The 18,859-nt window shown below is 33.5% G+C and overlaps 3 protein-coding genes and 1 long non-coding RNA gene across 5 annotated transcripts; 2 read left to right on the top strand and 2 right to left on the bottom strand.

Annotated features, from left to right (window-relative positions):
• Positions 1–784: 784 nt before the first annotated feature.
• LOC102629648 (oligopeptide transporter 4-like) lies at positions 785–5,760 on the bottom strand. Its single transcript, XM_006472341.4, has 6 exons — positions 5,183–5,760; positions 4,607–4,704; positions 2,226–2,804; positions 1,892–2,144; positions 1,620–1,802; positions 785–1,527 (listed from the first exon to the last, which is right to left on the bottom strand). Exons 1-6 carry the CDS (start codon positions 5,705–5,707, stop codon positions 898–900), a joined length of 2,268 nt encoding a protein of 755 aa, XP_006472404.2. The 5' UTR covers positions 5,708–5,760; the 3' UTR covers positions 785–897.
• Positions 5,761–9,566: 3,806 nt separating this feature from the next.
• On the top strand, positions 9,567–14,132 carry LOC102629156 (serine hydroxymethyltransferase 2, mitochondrial-like). Of its 2 annotated transcripts, none has more exons than XM_052442454.1 (16): positions 9,567–9,800; positions 9,885–9,932; positions 10,024–10,110; positions 10,231–10,352; positions 10,457–10,533; positions 10,744–10,868; positions 10,976–11,068; positions 11,575–11,667; positions 11,751–11,948; positions 12,193–12,297; positions 12,467–12,532; positions 12,690–12,767; positions 12,915–13,026; positions 13,116–13,226; positions 13,318–13,495; positions 13,600–14,132. In XM_052442454.1, exons 1-15 carry the CDS (start codon positions 9,705–9,707, stop codon positions 13,464–13,466), a joined length of 1,560 nt encoding a protein of 519 aa, XP_052298414.1. In that variant the 5' UTR covers positions 9,567–9,704; the 3' UTR covers positions 13,467–13,495; positions 13,600–14,132. The 2 variants fall into 2 exon arrangements, with proteins under 2 accessions (XP_052298414.1, XP_052298413.1); XM_052442453.1 differs by having other exon boundaries at positions 9,568–9,800; positions 13,798–14,132.
• Positions 14,133–14,717: 585 nt separating this feature from the next.
• On the bottom strand, positions 14,718–15,554 carry LOC127902650 (uncharacterized). Its single transcript, XR_008055081.1, has 3 exons — positions 15,077–15,554; positions 14,920–14,984; positions 14,718–14,824 (listed from the first exon to the last, which is right to left on the bottom strand). It is a non-coding gene; the product is annotated as an uncharacterized LOC127902650 (long non-coding RNA).
• A 408-nt stretch (positions 15,555–15,962) lies between these two features.
• LOC102628893 (pentatricopeptide repeat-containing protein At4g21065-like) lies at positions 15,963–18,781 on the top strand. The gene is made up of 2 exons (XM_006472338.4): positions 15,963–16,190; positions 16,546–18,781. Exons 1-2 carry the CDS (start codon positions 16,098–16,100, stop codon positions 18,727–18,729), a joined length of 2,277 nt encoding a protein of 758 aa, XP_006472401.2. The 5' UTR covers positions 15,963–16,097; the 3' UTR covers positions 18,730–18,781.
• The last annotated feature ends 78 nt before the right edge of the window (positions 18,782–18,859 follow it).

Here is an 18,859-nt window from a genome sequence, read left to right as displayed (position 1 = left end):
ATAGACATAAAAAATAAATTATAAAGCAGTGATATTTTTGACATTAACAAGTAATTGACTTAATTAAGATTTCTCCATTAAGTAAAAAACCAAAAAAATTGGCTTATTTTATTAAGTCAAAATTATAAAAAAAAGTCTCATTAAATTATAAAAACAAACACCTCTAATTAACTTAATTAATTAAGTTAAGTCACTTTAAGTCATTAAGTTAAAAAACAAACGCCACCTAAATGTAGTTACTTATGATTTCTTGGATTAAGATTAAATGATGAACTGATTTTTTGCTGAGTACTGAATCAATGGTCAAAATTATTTTGAGTTTTTATTTTTTATTTCTCTTACCTAATAACTGTTGATTCAGTAATGAGAAAAAAACTCAGTTCAGCACTAAATATTTATCCTGATTTTCCTACTTATTTTACATACTATCATTCTTTTATATTAGGTAATTATTTTTGAGTTGTTGTAAGTTACATGTAATTTAACTTAGCATTTGTCTCACACACATACATTTATGCTTTAAGACTTAATTAATTTAATTTGTAAATAAAAAAATAATATTAATACCAACAAACGCATAGATAAACTAATATAAAATTGTTCTAACTTAACTAAAATCCTCGATTTGAGATTTGTGAATGTAGCTGTATTATATATTTGTTGGAAGAATTGGGCACAATGTGATTTTCGATCATAAGATGATTTAATATAAAAAGAAAAACAGTATTATTAAGATATCCCAAAACTTGTCCCAAAAATTATGGCATGTACCCTGTGACACAAATAAAACAGTTCAATGATTTTTCATAATATTTAAAGAATGCCAAACCAACATAGTTTTGAGTACAGGGAAGTAGGATTATTATATTATACTATATTACATTAACTAAAAGCATATTAAGCGAACACTGGGCACCCATCAACTGCAACGCCCTTTGCTGTGGGGCAAGTTGCGAGATCACAATGCTCTGGGTCAATATCAGGGTTGGACCCCCACCAGTGCAAGTTTACACCCTCCAAGCCCAGCGAGACGTAGAGCAGAACAGTCATGAACGCCGTTCCAGCGTCTAAAGCAGCCGACAGAATGTAGTTATACCTCTGCCACCATTTCTTGCGATACCTGAACACGAAAAAGTTGAATATTGTTCCGACCAAAATCCAGGCGTTGTAGTTCAAAGCTGTGGCCGGCGGCATGTAAGCTGTTGCTCCGAGCAGGACTGGAAGATTGATGAGGGGTATCCATGATTGATTTGGAAATTTCTTGTGCAAAAGCCACACTGCACATGGTCCCAATAATCCTCCTACGAAGAACCAATTGAGAGCCCCGTAGTTTCCTTGAGAACCGAAGATTCGCCTTGGTCCAACTAGACCCCATATAACAGATGCATCGAAGAATACACGATCATTTGGGCATGTCCAAGGACTGTTCTTCGGAAGCAGACCTGGTTGACATATGTGTTCGACTGAGTTTAAAAGCCACCATGCTACAATGAGGTTGATTGTTCCCGCTATGATGGTTCCAATGAACTGATGATCAAATGCAAGCTTGTATTAATTTCATGCTAGCTATTGGATTGCGGAAAACAGAGAAGAGGGTTTGATTATTATCAATTAATTACCTGAACTAGGAACATTGATCTTGGTGGGATCTTCATGTAATGCCCTAATTTGAAATCACTAAGAAAGGAAATTGCCTGAGCCATGCTCATATATCCATAGGTCTTAAAGCAAACATTGGCTATCGGTTCCCCTGGCAATATTACTCCCATTATGTATTCCGTGATGATATTCAATCCTGGTGTCTATACAGAACAAAATCGTGATTCTTAATTATTTTAGGGGGCCGGGAAATTAGAATGTTTCAAAATTTCATCCTTAAACTATAACTTACTTGATTTGTGGTGGCAGTGATGATGCTGACGGGAAGAGTGAATATGAAAGCTAGGCCAGAAGCGAATATTAGCCCCCACCACGGCATCTGAACCTCCTTTTTCAGGAAAATGCAGAGTGCAAGAGAGACTGCAATTGTCCCAACGAGAAGCACTTGAAACCACCATGAAGGTATGTCCTTGTAGTTCTTCATTAATCTTGTGTGAACATCCTGCTTTCCCTCGGAAGAAGCTCGGTATCGATCTAAAATCTCCCTACAAATAACATTATATATGGAAAAATATGCTGTTACATTTTGAAGAATGCGTGGATTGAGAGACAGTTAAGTTAATTACCTTCCGTAGAATAAGGCCACATGAGTAAGTGTAGCTGCAATTGTGGCAAAGCCAAATCCGTAGGTTAGAGCAAAGAAGGTGCTCATATGGATTCTTCCATGTTGCTTATACGATGCCAAATCCAACTCAAACTTGTCATTGACGATCAATGTGATGTTGTACTCGGGACCTTGTGCGGTGTACAAATGCGATGAAAATATTGGAAAAGTTTTGGCGTTGTACAAGTTTAGCCCCCAATAGGCAACGGGAATCACTACGTAAATAATAAAGGCATATCCTACGAAGACATTTGCGATGGCGAAGAAAGGACATATTAAAGGGCTGAACAAGAAAGACGCAACTGCTGTCCAGTCCAGGGTTAACGCCCCGACCCCGAGTCCGTTTAGGCCCGACCCGATTTGGTGGGCTGCAACTGAGTTCGGAAAAGCCCAGCAGACCCACGAGATGCTTTGTAAGCTTTGGAAGAAGTAGCCAGGGAACAAGTGCCAGCAGAAGCTACAAACTAGTGCTATCACAAAGAATTTCACTCGAGATAGATGGCGCTTGCCGCCGACATTGTCTTCCGTCTCGTGCAATGTCCTAAAAGTTCAATGAACAAATCATAAGGCGAATCATGCAAGTTCTTCCACGTGAATACAACAAGATCTTAGATGAAATTCAAGCAATGAACAAGAACTCTGCCAGCACGCATATATGGAGGACGTACATATGTAGATATTGATAGCATCACATGCACACATATAGAACAATGTTCATCGTGTAAATCTGCTCATTATAATATGGACACCCACAATGGATGCCATTGTGTGCTTGTAAATGTATTAAAAACAATTTGAAAATGGAGTTTATTGATAACCTGGCATTTTGGAATCCATCTAAAAGTTTCTACATAGAATAAGGGCAGTGATTGAAAGTAAATTGGCGTCAGAAATGTATATCGGCTAATACTTTGAAAATTGTAAAAGAAGGACTTACTATAAATCAAAATTTACACACACACACACACACACACACACATATATTCTTTCTCTAGCATAGATGTCCACATTTTTTAAAATATAGATTCAAAATTTTAAATATTGTAATGTTATAAGCTAATATTTCAATAGTTTAAAATATTATCAAATCTCATATCTACATCTTAAAAACTGAGGGCGTGATATATACAATTTTTCTTTGATAAGTGAGGATGCCAATTATTGACATTATTAAAAACACAGCATTCTTACTTTAACAAAGTGAATATACCCTCATTAAAGAAGAATTCTCTCTCTCTCTCTCTCTCTCTCTCTCTCTCTCAGAGAGAGAGAATTATTATTTATAAGGGATCTCTTTATGTTATTAAAATACGAGATAAATTAAAAAACAAGCAAAACACATATCATAATACTGTGTATTTTATTCTATAATGTATTGAAATATATATTTTTATTGTTTTTTTGGTTATTCCTTACTTTAATAACTTATATATAAAATAATTTTTCAATCAAGTATCTTTAATTGTATTAAAATCAATAAGAAGTTAAAAATAAAAAAATACATGACTCTCATAAAGTATAATTTATCATGTAATGTATTAAAATCTATATATTGTTTAATTTTTTAATCTTATTGTAGACTTTAATATATAGGAATCCAATTTTTTTTTTAAATCTAGGACGGATATTTACAACGTTGTAGACTATCTTTTTTTACTGTTTCAAAACCTTGTAAAATAGTTTGCAATGTTGTGAAAAGGCTGCTTACAAAGTTGTTAATTCTTCTTGAATTTTAAATTCGGATGGGAAAGTTTACATATAAATAATAAAATAAAATAAAATAAAAATGATGGCCTCTCCTCTCCTCTCCTCTCCTTCATTATTATTATTATTTAATGAAAGTTTGAAATCATGCGAGTGGGATGAGGCTGCATTTAAAAAATCGGTATCTGCCGATTAAAATTTAATATTTAATCTTTTGATAAATCAACGATACAATGCTATGTTAATTTAGCTCATTTCAAACAAATTCAATGATATTGATTTATATGGATTTATTGTTTTGTCGTTCATGAACGAGATTCTCACTGGGACCCGACTAGTAGCCAATAGCCATGCATGAATTGAACCCTGCAGAATCCCAGCTCACGGCTGGTATATACTGTTCGCATGTATTGTAGAAGACAAATTAAAAGCTTAGGGAAAATTCTTGAATATTGAACTTCATTGGGGATATAGCTGTAATGGGCCTCGAAATATAATATTATTTAATTACGAAAACAACGCATTTATGTTAAACAAATTAAAATGAACTGTAAACTACTTGTTTTTATTCATCATAAAAAGATGAAGAAGAATACTTAAAAGTAATAATACGTGATAATAATAAAAGTTGAAGCATACCGGAACAGGGAGATTTGAACAAGGGTACTAGGCCACCACATATGTGCCGGCTCCACCACGTACTTCCTCAGTAGTCCCGCCCATCCGTACCCCAAAACCTAAGAAATAACACCAGCATGACACACACACACACACACACACAACTTTGTATACTTCATACAAATTATTAAATTTTATCTATAATTTTATTAAAATTTTAAGTAATTGTTCCCTGTAAATACATAAGATTAAAAAATATATTGGCCAAAATTAAATACCATTAGGGGCTATTTGATTAGCAGGTTTGCCTTTAATACAGGGAGTTGTTCTTAGAATTCTAAATTTTATTAAAATTTAGAATGAATTGAAAAAGTAAAAACTGGATGAACTTTCACAACATTGTCAACCCGTTTACACTTTAGTAAAATTCTTTTTATACTATTGTCAACTCGTTCTAGATTTTAAGTTCGAGTTAGAAAATTTTCCTAACAACCAGGTACTTAATTATAATTAATAATAAAATGTTTTACTTGTAGTTTTAATTAATTTAATGACGGGATTAAAATGTAGAAGAAAGGTGATGCTGAAAGCTGATACCTGGGTAGTGATTATAAGAATCCAGGCTGAGTAGAAAGAGATGTTCTTTACATAAAATGCCTTGATAATATTCACAATACCAACGGCATAAGCTGAGCCACTCCCGAAAGCGCTTCCAGCATTTGCAAATATGGTAATCAAAACATGCTCTTTCATGTTAAAGGGACCGGGGTTAAGAGAAAACTCTCTGGACCCAAATCCAGGAATACGGAACTTAGCCTGGGGAAGAAGGGTGGCCATGAACCGTCCGATGGGGAGAGTTGCCACCTGGACGGTGATTTGGGTGATAATCAGAGGCTCCTGACGATAAGAGAAGAATTGGTTGAGGAAAGATAGAAGAGCGCAGGAGAAGAGACCAAGGAACCACATGCGGAAAGTCCATACTGGGAGTGATGCGTCGTCTGTGGTGGGCACTGTTAGCCGAACTTGCTCTATTGGGGACATCTCCTCTTCTTCTATTGCGGGATCCTCGGTCGCCACTGTTAGTTCTTTGCTTGGCGGCCCCTCTGTCTCTACGGTTCCCATTGAGACAGAATGATCAAATTCAAGAAGAAAGATGTGTTATTTTGCTTGCTCGTTGCTTTCTGTTGTGGAGTACTTAAATGTTAATGTAGACAGGTATATATAATCGGTTACTGTCCTGTCTTTTAGAGAGGGACAAAAAAAAAAAAAACTAAAGAAATGATATTTGGAATGTTCTATCTTCTTGCAATTTTCTTTCTTTCTTTTTTTTAAAGGGTGGGTGGGGGATTTTTTAAAAATTAATTAGTTGGAATGTAGACAGGTATATATAATTGGTTACTGTCCGGTCTTTAAGAGAGGGACAAAAAAAAAAAAAAACTAAAGAAATGATATTTGGAATGTTCTATCTTCTTGCAATTTTCTTTCTTTCTTTTTTTTAAAGGGTTTAAAAATTAATTAGTTGAAAATTTATTTTAAACTATATTTGAAATTTGAAATAAGTGATTATTCATCAATTCAAATAACGATACATAGCATATTATGTTAATTTAAAAAATTTAATGTAATTTGAGATAGATATTTAAACAAGCATTACCCATACTAAAAAAGAAAAAAGAAAAAAGAAAAAAGAAAAAAGAAAAAAATGAGATCCAACTTGCAGCCCAAATTTGCAATCATACATTGTCGTAGTCAGCAGTGCAATTCAGTATACATTGATGGTTCTTTTGGAAGCATTTATGGAAGAGGAAGATCACGGAATGGATCATAAAATAATCTCGCAACAAGTACAGGTGAAAGATGTGTAACATTAGCCGAGTTTGGGGTCAATGTCAGCTTTGCTTGCTGTTTAAAATGGCTTATTTCCCTAAGACAAAGACAGTAATCATACAAGATTGTTAATTTGTGACAAAGAATTAATTGGAATTACTACGAAAAAATCCTATAAAAAAACTTAGGTTGCGTTTGGTAACGCTTTCAATTTGTTATTTTTCATTTTGTGAAAAGGAAAATGAATAAAACTTGTTTAGTGGACTCATATTTTTAGAAAACGTTACAATAACTAGAAATGAATCATTTTCATTTATTAAAACTCGTGAAGGAAAATAGAAAACACTATATTGGCGTTCTCAATTTTTTGTTCTCTACCAATGATCGGACAAATTTGACTTTGTATGATCATTGTAATAAATTTAATGAGTCCCACAATAAAAATGCCTTCTTTACATTATTATAATAGATAATAAGAATATAACAAATGTAATATCATTATAAATTGATTCAAATAATCTTAAATATTGTTATGTTATAAATATACTTTATATACACGATTAAAAATACATTATTATTTTTAAAAATAAAAATAACTATTTTTGGGAATATTTAAAATAAATTAAAAGCAATATCAAAAAATCATAATTTTCTAATTATGATTTTTTGTATATTACTTTTTAATTTATTATAAATAATCATACTGGCGTTCTCAACTTTTTTGTTCTCTACCAATGATCCAACAAATTTGACTTTGTATGATCATTGTAATAATTTTTGTGGGTCCCACAATAAAAATGCCTTCTTTACATTATTATAATAGATAATAAGAATATAACAAATGTAATATCATTATAAATTGATTCAAATAATCTTAAATATTGTTATGTTATAAATATACTTTATATACACGATTAAAAATACATTATTATTTTTAAAAATAAAAATAATTATTTTTGGGAATATTTATAATAAATTAAAAAATAATATGCAAAAAATCATAATTTCCTTTCTAAAATTTTTTTAAGGACATAATATATTTTTATATTTCTTATATTACATTATGATATTGTCTAGACACTTTTGTATTTATTTACAAAAATATTGTCTATAATAATAAAAGACTATTTTTAAAAAAAGACACTTTATGACAATAACTCACAAAAAAATATATTGCAACTAAAAAAAATCTAATAATAAGTAATTCTTTACTCTCTCTCACTGTACCAACTTTTTTCAAACAAACAACCAAATATATTTTTGCTGTTTTCATTTTCATATACTATTTTTAAAATAAGTTACCAAACACATTTTTGTTTTCAAAAATATCACGTCAAAAACACAATTTTCCTTCTCTAAAACAAATATAAAAAAATATCAATTGGAAAACAATATCAAACTCACCCTTAGGGTGCATTTGTTTTTATTTTGAAATTTGAATATATTTAAATTTAGTTGAAATCTAAATAAGTTTGAATAGAAATGTATGAATGACATGTTTATTTTTCTTTTTTCAATATATTAATAGAAAATTTTTAAAACCCTAGTAGTTTGACATAAATATTCTTTTAGGTGATGCATATATATATTTTTGTTACAATTTAGAATTTTAACAAGTTGATTAATTTGATACTATTACAAAAAAATAACACTATCATTGTTTCTTAATTTAATTTTGTAATAAAAGATGTAATTATGACATCAACTTTTATTACAAAGTCAACATTATTGTTTTAGTTTTGATTCATTACAATGGACATTATCTCATTTGTGTAATATTTTAGTTTAATTAATGTTACCATGTGAATGAACATTTAAAGCAATGAAAAAAATAACTTTAAGGATAAAACAAAATATTAGCCTTATACATAATATAGAAAATACATGAATGTTTAAAGGTATTTTTAAGATATAAAATTAAAATTTTCCACTTTAAGTAAAAAAAATTATTCAATTAAAATTGTCTAACAATAAGTGATAAGTTAAAGAAGAAAAACTCAAAATAAATAAATGTTTGAAAAAAATTAAATTCAGACTTAAGACAAAAAATAAACAGCACTTTAATTTATGAGGCTATGCCTACTTTGTATTAACACAATCGTGACTATAGCAAACCTACATATCTGTTTACCGAAAGTTTTCTTTTTTTATAGATAAGAACCCAATAAAAATACCATAAAGAAATTTAGAAAAAATTTGTATGGAGACAGGCCCACACAAGCCCTTGTCCAGTAATTTTAATTTGTTGAAAGATCAATGGTGAAAATTTACTCAATTATATGGGAACGATTGTCAATTCTGTGGGGGCTTTTTAGCAGTAGCATCAGTTCAAAGCCACCCTTGATGAGCCTCTGGGCCTCTTTCAGCCCAAGCCGGGGTCAAGAGTTTGTTAAGAGTCTGCTCTCCGCGCGGTCGTTTAAACTTTCAAGACGCCATGGTCTGTGACGTTATGCCAAGATAAAAAATTAAACCTTGATTTGAAAAGGGTTTTTTATTTAAATATGTACCATTTGTGCTTAAATACTAAATTTATACCCCATTATAAATATATATTTTATGAAAATATAAAGAGTTAAAAATAATTTAAAAAATCATCTATTTACGTTTATTTTCTCTCTCATGACTTCTACATAATAACACAACCAAAGTCGAATATACTCAATTTTTTACCTGACTTAATTAAAAAGAAAAATTTATTTTAATTTAAGTTGAGTATTCTCAACTAATTAACGAATTTTAATGAAAAGTTAAGAATTTTTGCTGAATGAATATTGGGTAAGGTTAAATTAAAGTCGGCTATTCTCGACTCTTTACTCGACTTACTTAAAAAAATTAAAAAATTTTCAGATAATTTTTTATTTCAATTGAAGTCGAGTATTCTCGATTATTTACCTAACTAACATAAAAAAGTTGAGAATTTATACTAAATTATTAATTGTGTATAGTTTGATTGAAGTCGAATATTCTTGACTATTTACTCGACTTTGAGGAGTTAAGTTTAGTTTTATAAGGATTTAATTGTTGTTATTTTTATACTTTTTTTAATTTTTTAGAATATATATATATATATATATAATTTAAGAGTGTTATAATTTTAAGTATATATTGAATATTTTAAAAGAAATGAGGTATATCACGCAATTCTCCCATTTGCAAAACCCACAATTGTTTTAATAAAGCAACCATCAGCATCTCCACCAACCCCCCCACCAACTTGGCCTCACAGACAGAGGTCGTCAGCAGTCACTTTGCCAACCCAAATCACAGGGAACAAACACACACACACAGAGAAATGGCAACTTCAATGGCTCTTCGCCGACTCTCTTCCTCCGTCACGAACCCAATTAAGCGTCACCTTAACCACGGTTCCCACTATTACGTTTACATGGTCTTTTTCATTCACTTCATACTCACTGTTTGATCGTTCGTATAATCTTTTACTTTTCATTTGAATTTGATCTGTTTTTTGCAGTCGTCTTTACCCGACCAAGCACTAAACAATGAGAAAGCTCCTGCTTCTGTAAGCGTTATTAACACTTGCTTACTCACGACATGATTGTGATCTATCCCGTTTGCTTTTTATCCTTTAATTCAATATCAACTGGTTTCAGTGGATCAATCAACTCAATGCTCCACTTGAGGAAATCGATCCCGAAATAGCTGACATCATTGAACTTGAGAAAGCTAGGCAATGGAAGGTATATTATATGTTGTAATAGTATACACGCTCTATGCAATTAATATAAAACTTACTTATATTGTAGTTTTGCTGATGTGATGATGATCCTGGACTTAAAATAAGTTTTTGTAATATGTAGGGACTTGAACTTATACCTTCAGAGAATTTTACATCCGTCTCGGTGATGCAAGCTGTTGGGTCTGTCATGACCAACAAATACAGTGAAGGCTATCCTGGCGCTAGATATTATGGAGGAAACGAGTATGACAAGAGGACCATACACACCACTCTGCTTCACTTTTCTTTTTTCTTTGTTTTAATTATTTTTCTGTTTACATTTCCATTTATGACTGCTATCCAATTAGGTACATTGACATGGCCGAATCATTATGTCAGAAGCGTGCATTAGATGCCTTTCAATTGGATCCTGCAAAATGGGGAGGTAAATTAATCACGAATACGATTTCCTAATTAGATATTTTCATGCATTCCAGTTGTTATTGCTCATCATTTTGATTTAAAAGTTTGCTTGAATGTTGGCTAAAATGTTGCATTTTGTCTATGAAGATTCAAATTCACTTATTACTCATACGATAAATAGATTGATTTTGTTTAAGGAAACAGGTACGATTTTTATTTTTGCCCCTTGCAGTTAACGTGCAGTCATTATCTGGATCTCCTGCTAACTTTCAAGTTTACACTGCATTACTGAAACCTCATGAGAGAATTATGGCCCTTGATCTGCCTCATGGTGGACATCTTTCACATGGTTATCAGGTGCTCATAAGTTTGCCCACTGAATGTGGTTTTAGTTATCTATTATTCCAGAGCCTACAGAGTTTGTGCTTGTAATAATTGATGACAAGTTTTTATTTCTTGTGTAGACTGACACCAAGAAGATATCTGCTGTGTCCATATTCTTTGAGACAATGCCATACAGGTTGGATGAGAGCACAGGATATATTGATTACGAACAGGTAGCCTGCCACTTGTGCATTTCTGAAAGTTTTCTTAACTGTAAAAAAGAAAAAAGAAAAAAAATTCTGGAGTACTGTTAAGTTCATCTAGGTCACCGAACTCACATTATGGGTGCTAAGGTTCATCCTCAGAAATTGGATTTATCAGTAAGAGTATTGCCAATTCTATAGTTCTTGGGATTGTAAACATAAAATCTGCTCACAACTATATGGTGTGTGGTGACTGTATATCATCTGTAGCTCCTTCCTAGCTGATGATGAAAAAGCGTCACTATATGAGGAAGTCACAGGATTTGCTTTATAACAAGAGTAAATTTTTCTTTTTCAGAATTAAGCATATGGGTAGTCATAGCTCCATCTCTCGCTCTTTTTTTTTTTTTTTTTTCCTGGTAATGGGTGAAATAGCTCTTCTGCTTCTTTCAGTTTTCTTTCAAACTTTTTTCTTGGAAAGTGTGGTTAGGGTTTTGTTTATTAAGCTCTGGCTTATCTGAGTGGGAATTTTGCAGTTGGAGAAAAGTGCTGCACTTTTCAGACCAAAACTCATAGTTGCAGGTGCAAGTGCTTATGCTCGCCTCTATGATTATGCTCGTATTCGCAAGGTAAACTTGCTTTTGTTTCAATGACATATTTGTGATAACGTGCATGTGTAAAATCTTAAATTTTAAAATGATGAATTTGGCAGGTCTGTGACAAGCAGAAAGCTGTTATGTTGGCTGATATGGCACACATTAGTGGGTTGGTTGCTGCTGGTGTTATTCCATCTCCATTTGAATATGCAGATGTTGTGACGACCACAACACACAAGTCACTCCGTGGTCCACGTGGTGCCATGATCTTCTTCAGGAAGGGGGTTAAAGAGATTAATAAACAAGGACAAGAAGTAAGTCCTATTTTTCAACCCAAAAAGGAATAGTGAGACCAAAACAAAAAAAAAAAATTGACATGAGCTTTAGAAAGCTAGGAAGGAACAAGAAAGTGCTGTTATTTCAAGTGGACCTTTTTTAACTGTTTTGTACATGCAAGATTTTTGCTTTTTACAAGTAGGTAATGTTGATATTCAGAACAGAAGTTCCCTTGCAAACCACTTAGAATGAGTTATTTAATGGTTCACTTGTTTCCAACAGGTGATGTATGCCTATGAAGACAAAATTAATCAGGCAGTTTTCCCTGGACTTCAAGGTGGTCCACATAATCACACCATATCAGGATTAGCTGTCGCACTTAAGCAGGTTTATATTTATTTGCTTTAATTTTATGTATTTAGCCAAAGAAAACACCATGAATGTGGTCTAAATTCGTGCATGTTTTTCTATGCTTTTTAGAATGCCAGATCAAGCAATTCTAATCATTTATCCTAGTCTGTGTTGATTCAGTTCTTTGATTGTTATGTGATTCCAGGTAAAGACCCCTGAATACAAGGCCTACCAGGAGCAAGTTCTCAGCAATTCTTCAAAGTTTGCACGGGTATACTGAATGTGTCTTTCTATCATTGGATACTTTGTCTATTCGCAGTTTGTATTCCTTTGTTAATTTGGATGAGTAGATGGTATATCCCATAATCATATATACCAGAGCAATTTAAGTTTTAGTAAATACATTTCTAAATCCACTCTGTCTGCAGAGTTTGCTAGAGAGAGGTTATGATCTGGTATCTGGTGGAACTGAGAACCATCTAGTCTTGGTGAACTTGAGAAACAAGGTACAAGAAATCTTATATATGGTGAAATTAGAACCACCTTCAAATGTAGACCTTGGTGTTCACTCAATTTGCACAGGATGTACAGCAAACAATATTATAGCATCAGAAAAGGAATCGGTTCATTCATTCCATTATTTTATTTCCTAGGGTATTGACGGATCAAGAGTTGAAAAGGTTTTGGAATCAGTTCATATTGCTGCCAACAAAAACACTGTTCCTGGTGATGTGTCTGCTATGGTTCCTGGTGGCATCCGCATGGGTATGTCTTCCCATTTTAATCCTCTATCATCTGCTGATTATTGCCAAAGTACTTCAATACCAGTGTCATTCTTTTCTTTGGTGCTTCAGGAACCCCAGCCCTCACATCTAGGGGGTTTGTCGAGGAAGATTTTGAAAAGGTAGCTGAGTTCTTCGATGCAGCCGTGAAGTTGGCATTAAAGATCAAGGGTGATACTAAAGGTTCTTTACGATGCCATATTCTATTGGGTGTAATCATCTTCATAATCTTTGTTGGTTTTACTAACCATCTTGTGTATTATTTACTATTCAGGAACAAAGTTGAAGGATTTTGTAGCAACTTTGATGTCAGATGAAAGCATTCAATCTGAGATTTCAAACCTCCGAGACAAAGTCGAGGAGTACGCAAAACGATTTCCTACTGTTGGTTTTGAGAAAGAAACAATGAAATACAAGAACTGAAGGATGATTAATGATATTTATGCAGCAAGGTATGTCATATATTTGTTTCATGAAAGCATATAAAATAGTAGGTGGTTTCCGTCTATATCAATAATGCCAGCTTATGCAAAGTTTATTTGGTGTCTTGGAGCAGCAATTGGGAATTCAATTGTTTTGCAATTTGTTGATGTTAATTCACTGCTGTACAGAGAAGCCTTGGATACTTTTCAAATGTTTACCACAATCAATTAGAACTTTGTCAGAAAGAATAAATTTTAGTCAAAAGAGCAGATAGGGATCTTTATATCTAGGACTATCCGTCTTAACTAGATCATGATCATCTTTGAAACAGAGTTATGCAGACGAATTTATTGTCAGATAGGGAACCAGTGTCAGCCTCGAACGCATTGAGATTTTAAGATGAAAATTGTCGAAGTTTAGTGCATGCTGGACTTCCGTCTATGAGATCCACAGATGAAATCAGAATCTTCATCCCATTGGTAACTTGAATTCCGTCAGCTGGCCCTTTCGCAAAGTATAAACAGTGATGTTTGTATCAAAAATTTATTTGGAATAATTTCTAAATTGTGTCATTGCAACGACGTTACCTGGTCCCTTTTGCAATGTATAATAAACATTGATGTTTATACCGAATGTGTTTATCGGAATAAATATTAAATTGTTTCACAGGTCACGGCAATGTATGAACAAGTCTTCCCATTGCAGCATGATTTGTTTAAAGAATAGCGAAGTGAATGAACATCAAAGTAAAAAGAGAGCACAATTTTTAGTCGCATATGATTTGTTATCAAAAGACGAACACATTAGTTTAAGGTATATTTACAACGCAGAGCTGTTTAATACACAAAGCCTCCACTGAGGCACTGAGTGCAGAAATTACGTTAGTGTATACAGTATATTATAAATTAGAAGTTAAAAATTAAAACACATAGAGCTCAATAGTGAGAAACCGATGTTTTTCCTAGGAGTGGGCTAAGGGCTTGGTGTCAAATAATATTGTAAGTAGGGATGGCAAATTGGCAATGGGGAGGGGAGGGGATCAATCTCCCCATACCCATCTCCGATATTTTGTTATGTTCCCGTCCCCTCCATGTTCTCGTCAGAATTGCTTAAGAGAATTTTTATCTCCTCCCCGAATAATAACAGGGGATCCCCGAGGGTCCCCGGTCCCCAAATAACTAATAGTCTAATACATTTTTTTTATTTTCGATTTTAAATTAATCATATTAAAATAAAAAATTCAGATAAAAATAAAGTTCAAAATATATTTTGCATTAATATTGATCCATTACAAAGTCACATTCAAAATATAAATTATTAAAATAATTATCTTTGTCAATGACTCAATCTTCATAATCCTACAATAAAAAGAAAAAAATTATTTTTATATCGGCAATAAAATAAATGAAATAAATGTAGATACTTAATTAATATTTTTAATAAAACTATTCACCTCCTGCTCCTCCTGTTCTTCCTCGAGAAATGTGGCAAATTGAGAGATAGCCTCAGATTTCAAACCTAAAACAAGAAAAATGATATAAGTAATGTAACTTATAAGCGCAAATATTAATAACTGTATAATATAATTACAATGTAAAATAAACTCATACTGCTATTGTAAGCTCGTAACTAAGTTTGACAGCACATTAAGGCCTCTAATGTGCTTGGATGAAGTTTGTTACGGTGTGGGCTCACAACTCTACCACCGGTGCTAAAAGCTGATTCAGAAGCAACTGTTGTAATTGGAATTGCCAAAATATCTCTAGCAATTCGAGCTAATGTAGAATACGAATTAGGATTAGAACTGTTGTAAATTATAATTAGGCAGCTCTCTCCTGTATCATTGTGGTTTGGATTAAAAATTTAAGACTTTAATTAGTTAATTAAGTTTAAAAGTTTAATAATATAACTATTTTAATATTTATTATTTTTAACAATATTTATAATTTTGTTATTTATTTATTAGTAATTTTAAAAATAAAAATAAAATTAAAAATTAAAATGGGGAAATGGGTAGGGGATGGGGATTCCACCTCATCCCCGTCCCCTCCCCGAATAAAAAATTGGGTAAAAAATAATTCCCGTCCCCTCTCCGAATAAAAAATTGGGTATAAAATTATCCTCGTACCCTCCCCGAATGGGAAAAATCCCCGAAGGTACCCGTCCCCGTGGGGATTTTTGCCATCCCTAATTGTAAGTTGTTCATTTTCCTATATTTGATAAAAGATTATTCATATTTCAATTTTGGCACTACTTCATAATTCAATCGTGAAATGCTTTTTTTTTTTTAGAACTACTTCTATTTTAAGGCACTTTAAGGTATTCACCTTTTTTTTTTTTTTTTAAGAAGGCCACTTTAGTATTTATTCAATAATAAGGCCAAAAGTTAAACTATTTGAAACTGTAAGGGGAAAAGTCGAATAAACTGAAAGAAATGAGGTGTAAAATATAATTTACGTTAAAAATATTGCGGCAGAAGATGAAGATGGGTTAACCGATAACTGACTTGGGTCCATTCTTTCCCTTCTCAGTTTCTTATCCAAGCAGAAAAGAGATGAGAATATGTTTGTTTCCCGAGATGTAATTTTCCAATAAGCACTTGCTCGTCTTCATTTGCTTCCCTTTCCCTTTATGGCTTCTGTGCCTTGGGCTGCTGCTGCGGCTTGCACTCTTGAAACAAAATCCAGACAACCCAGCAGCTCTCTTGCCACCCTAAAGGATAAGGTACCTTTTGTTTTCCACTCCACTCTTCATTTTCTTTTTCCAATTTTAATTCTGCCCACTGAAGGTTGAGCATCAATTCTTCAGACATCTTTTGAAGATTATATCTTAGAATTAACAAATTGAAACTAGAATAATTAGCTAACTAGTATTTCGGAAGTGCTTTTACTTGCTTTGATTTGAAGAAATGAAGGGGTGAAAGTTTGGTATCAGAGGCTGAGTGACCCTGTCTTTCAATTATTCAAGTGCTAGTTTTGGTTTCTTTGTTTTCGTCATCTTAATTTATTAAGAAATTTTCATTAGGGCCTTGTTATTTCTTTCTGCAAGCGCTGACGCCAAGCCCTATGTTATATCACAGAATCACACCGTTTCATATCAGAGAAGTGGGAGTAAGCTCATCCAACTGAATGGCAATTCAGAACCAGTTAGGTCTCTAGGCTTTCAAGAAGCTCTGTCTGTGCTAACTGAAGGCCCAAAAGTTCAAACATCTAGTTATGTTTCTCTTTTACAAGAATGCGTAAATAGGAAATCACTTTCAAATGCTGAAATTATTCATGCTCACATCGTAAAGACTGGATCCCATCAAGACTTCTTTGTTATGACATTCCTTGTCAATGTTTATGGGAAATGTGGGAATATGGAAGAAGCTCAGAAGGTTTTCGACAATCTGCCTAGAATAAATGTTGTTTCATGGACATCCTTGATTTCGGGTTATGTTCAAAATTCACAGCCAGAGCTTGCTATTCATGTGTTTCTAGATATGTTGGAAGCTGGCAATTACCCTACGAATGTTACTCTAGGAACTGCTTTGACTGCGTGCTCTTCACTGGAGTCCATTAGATTGGGGAAGCAAATCCATGCTTATGTTGTCAAGTACCAGACTGAAGGTGACACGAGTGTTGGAAACTCACTATGTAGCTTATATTCAACATGTGGCAGCTTGAATTCTGCAATTAAAGCCTTCAACAGGATTAGAGAAAAGAATGTGATGTCATGGACTACAGTTATAGGTGCTAGTGGTGAAAATGGTGAAGCTGTACAGGGACTAAGATTTTTTTCTAAGATGCTTTCTGAAGGTATTCAGCCTAATGAATTCACATTAACTAGCATCTCGAGCGTGTGCGGTACAATGCTGTCATTACGCTTAGGAGCACAGGTTCATTCTGTGGGCATTAAACTAGGCTACGCATCAAATCTTCGTGTAAGAAATTCTATTATGTATTTGTACCTGAAATGTGGATTATTTGACGAGGCACAGAAACTTTTTGATGGCATGAGTCATGTTAACTTAGTTACATGGAATGCAATGATTGCGGGCCATGCCCAGATGATGGATCTTGCTAAGGACGACCTATCAGCTCACAATGGTGGAAATGAGGCATTAAGAATTTTTTCGAAATTAAACAGCTCAGGAATGAAACCTGATCTATACACTTTCTCAAGTATCTTAACTATATGCAGTAGATTGGTGGCCTTAGAACAAGGGGAACAGATTCACGCTCTGACTCTGAAAACTGGGTTTTTGTCAGATGTGGTTGTGGGAACTGCACTAGTTAACATGTATAACAAATGTGGAAAAATTGAGAGAGCAAGCAGAGTTTTTGTGGAAATGTCAACAAGAACATTGATATCGTGGACATCAATGATTACTGGGTTTGCAAATCATGGCCTGAGTCATCAAGCACTGCAGCTCTTTGAGGATATGCTACTTGCTGGTGTTAGACCAAACCAGGTTACTTTTGTAGGTGCTTTAGCAGCTTGTAGCAATGCTGGAATGGTCTATGAAGCACTTGGTTACTTTGAAATGATGCAAAAGGAATACAAAATCAAGCCTGTGATGGACCATTACATGTGCCTGATTGATATGTTTGTTAGGTTAGGCTGTATAGAGGAAGCTTTTGATTTTATCAAGAAAATGGATTTCGAACCCAACGAGGTTATATGGTCAGTCTTTATTGCAGGATGTAGGAGACATGGAAACATGGAATTAGGATTTTATGCCGCCGAACAGTTGCTGAAACTCAAACCAAAAGATTGTGAGAGTTATGCCATGTTGTTGGATATCTTCGTTTCTGCAGGGAGGTGGGAAGATGTTGCTGTTGTGAAAAATTTAACGAGAGAAGAGAAACTTAGTGAAACAGATGATTGGAGCTGGATCAGAATAAAAGACAAGGTTTATTCATTTAAACCCAATGATGGCTTGCATCCTCAGAGTGCAGAGATATTCAAGGTATTAGATGAACTGGTTGAAAAAGCCAAGTGTTTTGGATACAAGCAACAAGAAAGCTTTGAGCTTACTGATGAGGAGAGTGCTTCAGTTTATCACAGCGAAAAGTTGGCCATTGCGTTCGGGTTACTAAACACACCAATTGTTTCACCAATTCTGGTTGTCAAGAGTACCACTGTGTGCAGGGATTGCCATAATTTTATCAAGATCATCACATTACTTACAGCTAGAGAAATCATCGTTAGAGACAGCAAGCGGCTTCATAAATTTGTCAATGGACATTGTACATGTAGGGATTTTGGTGTTAGTTTTTGAATTTGAATGTTCTTATTTTACTGTGGGAATAATATATTGCAAGATTCTTTCACTAGTTTATGTTTGACAATGTGCTGAAAACGAACAAAAAAAAATTAAAAAATTAAAAAACAAAAACAACAATCACACA

The sequence above is a fragment of the Citrus sinensis genome, chromosome 5, assembly GCF_022201045.2.
Source record: "Citrus sinensis cultivar Valencia sweet orange chromosome 5, DVS_A1.0, whole genome shotgun sequence".
Taxonomy (NCBI): domain Eukaryota; kingdom Viridiplantae; phylum Streptophyta; class Magnoliopsida; order Sapindales; family Rutaceae; genus Citrus; species Citrus sinensis.
This window is presented reverse-complemented; position numbering and strand designations above follow the sequence as displayed.